Source organism: Petromyzon marinus, unplaced genomic scaffold (genome assembly GCF_048934315.1).
Source record: "Petromyzon marinus isolate PM22_M1 ecotype Great Lakes invasive population unplaced genomic scaffold, UKy_Petmar_22M1.pri1.0 PM_G_Scaffold_2, whole genome shotgun sequence".
In the NCBI taxonomy this organism is placed as follows: domain Eukaryota; kingdom Metazoa; phylum Chordata; class Hyperoartia; order Petromyzontiformes; family Petromyzontidae; genus Petromyzon; species Petromyzon marinus.
Window position 1 is genome coordinate 2,810,642 of NW_027422761.1, and position 6,752 is coordinate 2,817,393.

At 50.0% G+C, this 6,752-nt stretch overlaps 1 protein-coding gene across 1 annotated transcript; it reads left to right on the top strand.

Moving 5' to 3' along the window:
* Nucleotides 1–626: 626 nt before the first annotated feature.
* LOC142912352 (cyclin-J-like) lies at nucleotides 627–5,750 on the top strand. The gene is made up of 7 exons (XM_076060521.1): nucleotides 627–656; nucleotides 968–1,178; nucleotides 1,293–1,405; nucleotides 2,417–2,588; nucleotides 3,146–3,305; nucleotides 5,056–5,265; nucleotides 5,696–5,750. The coding sequence occupies exons 1-7, from the start codon at nucleotides 627–629 to the stop codon at nucleotides 5,748–5,750; spliced, it is 951 nt and encodes a 316-aa protein (XP_075916636.1).
* Nucleotides 5,751–6,752: the final 1,002 nt, after the last annotated feature.

Here is a 6,752-nt window from a genome sequence, read left to right on the forward strand (position 1 = left end):
ACTCCACTCGTGAACACTTGTGTGAACCCAGCACGTGCCTGTCTGAGTAATAAACTCCACTCGTGAACACTTGTGTGTACCCAGCACGTGCCTGTCCGAGTAATAAACTCCACTCGTGAACACTTGTGTGTACCCAGCACGTGCCTGTCCGAGTAATAAACTCCACTTGTGTGTACCCAGCACGTGCCTGTCCAAGTAATACACTCCACTCGTGAACACTTGTGTGTACCCAGCACGTGCCTGTCCGAGTAATAAACTCCACTTGTGTGTACCCAGCACGTGCCTGTCCAAGTAATAAACTCCACACGTGAACACTTGTGTGTACCCAGCACGTGCCTGCCCAAGTAATAAACTCCTGAGCACGAGGCGCGAGCGACTAACCAAGACATGGACAGAAGCGAGTGGTGGCAAGGCGAGTTGGCAGACGACGTCTACCGCGTCCTTCGAGAGAAGGTATCCGCCTCTCTCATTAATAGGCCTCCTACACGCAGACGCAAATCCCACGAACTGATTTACACGGCACGTACGTTTGAGTGCTCGACTCGCAGTGGGAAAGTTGCAAGTTTAATCCTGGCCAGCGGGTCGACCCGGCCCCCTATCTCTCCGGGGACTATAACACGAGCGATATGGTACCTTGTGGAAGAATAAAAGTGGCTGTGCTTTGGAGGTACGGATCTCCACACCTTATGGTTTTTTTTCATCATAGGCTGAGGACTACCGAATGAGTTCTTCGCCATCTTTCACTCGCTTGAACAGGGAGACAATTTGGCCCGTGGCTTTTGTCACTCTTGGTTTGCGTGACGGCGAAAATTAACTGCTGTGGCCCACCGTAACCGGGCACGTCGCCTCCTTAGACCCCCAGAATAATCTATTATCGTTTAAAAACACCTCTTGACCTCTTGACCCAACTCTACAGCGTCCCAACTGCTCTCCCAACCCCGTGTCCTCTGTTTTTTCCCCCTCGCAGGAGCTGTCACTGCCTCGGTTTTGCGCACGCTCGCCCCAGCTGCACCTCCGTCGCCACTTCGTCGACCTCCTGGCAACTCTGAGCGAGCAGCTGCAGCTGGGTGTGGCCACGCACCACCTGGCCATCCCGATGTTAGACGTGTTCATGGACCGCCACAACATCACCGTCCGCTGCCTCTACACCTGCTCAATCTGCTACCTCATTATAGCAGGTCGGTCAATCGCTCACGTGACCCACCCACCCACCCGATCACTCGCTCATCTCTCGCTCGCACGCTTGGTCGCTTGTTCACCGTCGGCATGCGTGTCCCTGACACCCTGCGCAGCCAAGTTCGAGGAGATGGGTGAGCAGGTGCCGCGACTGGACTGGGTGAACCGGCTGGAGGTGATGACCAAGCAAGGGCTGAGTCTGTCCAAGGAGGAATTGCAGCAGACGGAGGTAGCTGCATGCCCATATTAATTTGGCATGCAATGTTTCACCCCAGAACCGTTCCGTGCATTGTCATGATTCAAGGTCGCGATTTGATTCAAGAAACCAATTGTTTTGTCTTGTTACTTTACAATCTTACTCTTTGGGTCTGTCGGTAAAGTAACGTAGATAGAAAAATAATTTTAAAAATCTCGACGTTTCGATGGCAACACAAGCAGTCGTCCTCAGGTGATTGCTTTTGTTGTGATCGAAACGTCAAAGACCCAAAGAATATGAACACATCATCTCTGTTTCATGCCAACTAATTATTCTGTAGACAATTTGAATGTACAGCCCGAATTTGAATATAGAAGCGTGTCTTTTTACTAGATAACAGGAAGGCAAAAGCTGCAGAATAACATTACCACAGCAGACCTGACGAATGAACGTGGAGTGGTGCTCATTTATTTGTATGGCACTGGAACAAGTGCAGGAAATTCTCCCATCCTATGGTGGGGCTCAGTCTCTCCATAAAACAATCACCCCGTGACGATTTGCTTGCGATGCGATGGAAACGTCGTGATATTTTTTATTAATTTTTCAAATCTACGTGGCTTTACCGACAGACCCAAAAGAATATGATGGTCTTCTTTGGTTCTTTCGGTAAAGTCACGTAGAATGAGAATAAAATAATAACTTGATAAAATAAAATAACACAATAATGAGAATATTATTGTGTTATTTTATCAATTTATTATTTTATTCTCATTCTACGTGACTTTACCAAAAGAACCAAAGAAGATGAATCCTTGCAAGTCACGAAAGCTTCAAATCGAAATTTAATATGATGGTCATTGCATTTACCCATGCAGACGAAGGGCCGAGTTGACTCCTTGACCAGACATTTGAACTGTTTTGCGAGCCATGCACCAAATAAACCCTCCAGGCAACACGCAGCAGCGTGGCGGACTGAATGCTTCACGGAGTGGTGGCAGCTGTGCCGTGCCAGCCCACTCTCCCATCTGCCTCCCCCCTGCACAGTTCCTGCTGCTGCGTACACTCGACTGGAACCTGTGCACGCCCACAGCGGCGCACTTCGTGGACCACTTCCTGTGGCTGTCGCGGCGTGAGGACGCCCCGGCTGGAGGCTCGTCCTACCGGCACGCGTACACCATCAAGTACACGGCCCACTTCCTTCAGCTCGCCCTGCAAGGTGCTCGCAGAGCTGTAGAGGAGCGCTTCGTAGGCACCGGCCTTGCAGCGCTAAGGTGACCGGCGACAGAAGGGGCAGTGCCTGAAACGTCACCGAATATATATATTTTTGTCCAACGTCGGAATGTTTGTTCAAATGTTCAGGGTGCCGTTGGCCCAACGTTCCTCATTCACTGGGTGCTTGTGCGTTTAAGCGTCTGTGTGCCTGCCTGTCATTCCTGTGTGCAGGGTAGAGGTGGCGTAGCGGTTAGCGCTACGCTGCAGCTACGACCCTGGACACCCTGGTCCAACGCCCGCTCACGGCTATCACCGGTGACGATTATCTGAACCGGTCCTGGGCCTCCCCTAGGTCGACTCGGCCTCAAATGAGTAACTCAATGCGGTGTGTAAACATCACCAGCACTGGGGAGACAAAGGCGGCCGGGCGTGGTGCTGACCGCCCACCCCCTCGTGTGTCGTGCCGACCTTCATAGGTGCTGCTACTCGCTAGCAGCACTTGCCCCCAACAGTCTGTTAAGGCTAAACGGAGGGTTATTGTCTTTGTTTGTGTGTATGCAGACCACGTATTCCTGAGTTTCCGTCCATCCGTGGTGGCGGCTGCAAGCATAGCATTGGCCCGTATAGAAGTGAAGCTGCCCTCTGCGTGGACTCTGTACATGCAACACTTCACTGGCCTTGCCTGGGAGATGATCCTGCCATGCGCGGAGCAGCTGATTTGGTGATTTGCACGACAAACAACACAAAGCTCTCCTAAGTGACCGTTTAAGAGACCTATTAAGGCTGAGTTGTGGCTCACGAGGCAGCAACGTGCTCTTTTCTCTCCACAATTTATGTTTACAAACCATACCGGTTACCCGTTAAAGCCGAATTTACCCAAGGGAAATTGAATACAGGTTATGCATCGCTGCCCAAACCATCACTGCTGCCCAAACCATCACTGCTTTAAGATTAACTGTTAGTCACAGGAAGGTGAAAGTGTCTCCCAGATCAACTGAGCAATGTCGGTGGGACCAAGGTAGTCATGTCGATTCAACATTCACACGGTGGAGGCCAGTATCTCCAGAGGACAAATACTGTTGTCAAGTTGGCATGACGAGAGACTACTAAAAAAACCAACGAGTATGCCATTGTGCAACAGATGGCAAATATTTTAAACAATATCCATGACGACTAAATGAAGCTGATATGTGGATTCCTGTGCGTGCGAATTTCACGTCCTAGTCCATCACGGATGCCCTGAGACTCGGTGAGGGGCCCCAGCATTACCCATGGTGCCTTGTGACTCATTGGTAGATGGGCCCTTATGGTTGAGGTTTCTCATCACCTTGCTGAATTAAATAAGCAGATGAACGCTAAACGAGTAGACATTCTTACGGTGCTGTTGCTGGCTTCTTAGCATTTTGGGCCTGTGCTTAGCAACCGTTATTTAAACTTAACAACATTAAGTTGCACACTCTTAATTTTTAGAGATTGGGAAGTATGCTTTTCAGATTTTGCCCCAGGGTTTTTTCTACTTATGCTATATTGAGGACAAACTACTACAAACGACAGTACTATGCAGTGGTGTTAATTACTGCAGTACATCCCATGTGTTTTTATTGATGTCAAATTATTATATTGCTGTCAAGGGTACGGTGTGATATTGGGTTCAAGGATTACAAGATGGCTTGAACCTAACATGATTAGACACACAGGCATGGACCTGTGTGTGTCAAGATGGGCTTGAACCTAATATGATTAGACACACAGGCATGGACCTGTGTGTGTCAAGATGGGCTTGAACCTAACATGATTAGACCCACAGGCATGGACCTGTGTGCGTCAAGATGGGCTTGAACCTAACATGATTAGACACACAGGCATGGACCTGTGTGTGTCAAGATGGGCTTGAACCTAACATGATTAGACACACAGGCATGGACCTGTGTGTGTCAAGATGGGCTTGAACCTAACATGATTAGACCCACAGGCATGGACCTGTGTGTGTCAAGATGGGCTTGAACCTAACATGATTAGACACACAGGCATGGACCTGTGTGTGTCAAGATGGGCTTGAACCTAACATGATTAGACCCACAGGCATGGACCTGTGTGTGTCAAGATGGGCTTGAACCTAACATGATTAGACACACAGGCATGGACCTGTGTGTGTCAAGATGGGCTTGAACCTAACATGATTAGACCCACAGGCATGGACCTGTGTGTGTCAAGATGGGCTTGAACCTAACATGATTAGACCCACAGGCATGGACCTGTGTGTGTCAAGATGGGCTTAAACCTAACATGATTAGACACACAGGCATGGACCTGTGTGTGTCAAGATGGGCTTGAACCTAACATGATTAGACACACAGGCATGGACCTGTGTGTGTCAAGATGGGCTTGAACCTAACATGATGAGACCCACAGGCATGGACCTGTGTGTCTGTTCTAACTCTACGTCCTCCCCCTGTGTTCGAACTCTTCAGTAAATACAACTTCAACAGGAAGCAGGTCATGGAGCTTCAGGAAAATCCTGCTGTCCACTCTGAGCAGCCCTCCCACTCAGCCTCAGCCATACCACGTGTGCCTCGTCACCAGTCAACTCAACAGCAGCAGCAGCACCCACAGCCACTACAGCAGCCACAGCAACAGCAGCAGCAACAGCAGCAGCCACAGCAGCAGCAACAGCAGCAACAGCAGCAACAGCAGCAGCAGCAACAGTAGCAACAACAGCAACAACAGCAACAGCAACAACAGCAACAGCAACAACAGCAATAGCAGCAGCAGCCACAGCAGCAGCAGCAGTCACAGCAGCAGCAACAGCAGCAACAAATGATGCAGCAGCAGCAGCCACAGCAGCAGCAGGAGGAGCAGAAGCACTGAGTGCCCACGCCATGCCCCCCACGCCGTGCCCCCCACGCCGTGCCCCCCACGCCGTGCCCCCCCCCCCCACGCTGCCTCGTGCCGGCCAAGCATCTGGTGCCCAAGTCGGTGCAGACGCCACCTGTGGAGGTGGGTCAGGAGATGGAGTCGTCGTCGCCGCCGCTGCCGCCGCCGTTCAGCAAAGAGACCCTTGGCAACATTTGGGATGACCACGATTTGGCCGCGCAAGCCGCGTGTCAGCAGGAACCTGGCCATCGAGCCGCACAACAGATATATCGGCGGGCTGTGCGGCGCTTGATGTTGCGTTTTCGGCAGGGCACTGATTTCAGGAATGCAGAACGCGGAGCGAGTTGTCGGTCAAAGCTCAGCTCGTCAGAGCTTTGGTCGGCAAGCTGGGGGGGTGGGGGGTGTTCAAGGGGGCTGTAGATTACCGGCAACGAAAGCGTCGCAGAATCTTCGTGACGGTTGCAAATTTCAATTAATGAGGTGTCGTGCTGCACGCAATCCCACGAATATCGCAAACCGACTTCCGCTGGTCAAGAGGCCAGCCGAACGCCGACAAATAGTGGGTCGGCCTGCAGTTAAAAGCCACGCTGTTGGGGCCCGGCTCCGCTCTGGCCATTTTATGTTTGGCCATGAATTCAAATGGCCAAAGAGACATAGTAAGAATTGTCTTCAAGCCTAAGTGAGCATTGGTTGATGCTTATTTTCACGGGAGTTTCTCAGCCAATGAAGGTATTTTTTAAGGACATGTCTGTGAAGCGATCGTTGCCGTTCCACAAAGCGGTACTTACTGCGTCAATCCCGGAGGAATAATTGGTCGCGAAAGCCTACGTGTTAAACTGGAATAATTGTAGAATCCACCTCTGTGTGCGAATTGAACTGGCGACTATCTGGTTATAGGTTGGACACTTTTATCACTGCGCTACACTGAACAACATTACCAAATACACTGAACATAATGTGCCATCTGTTTAGCCGTTAAAAGAATTGAGGAGAAAAAAATAACCATGCGTGGAATTTGTACCAATCTCATGTCTCTGTTGCGGGGCATAGTGTTAGCCCAAAGCCACCCAGACACTTCCATTAAACAGTGCGAACTCTCTGCTACTTGTTTTTATATATTGCGACCTTGTCACTTATGCATCTCTCAGAAAGAATGTGTATTAATGAAATTACGTGAAATTGTAGGGATGGCAAAGTCAGGTTCGCAGTTTTCTACATCGACATGTGAAAGATGCTGCTACGGACAGGTGTAATGCTGTAATTTCATTGTGGATAATTATGTACACTTTAAATG

What these genes read in the sequence shown, in the direction of transcription:
- LOC142912352 (XM_076060521.1), top strand. Translation starts at nt 627, where the DNA reads ATGGTACCTTGTGGAAGAATAAAAGTGGCT. An exon ending in TGCGCGGAGCAGCTGATTTG is followed by an intron (nt 3,306 to 5,055) that starts GTGATTTGCACG and finishes CGAACTCTTCAG; the next exon opens with TAAATACAACTTCAACAGGA. An exon ending in CAGCAGCAACAGCAGCAACA is followed by an intron (nt 5,266 to 5,695) that starts GCAGCAACAGCA and finishes GCGTGTCAGCAG; the next exon opens with GAACCTGGCCATCGAGCCGC.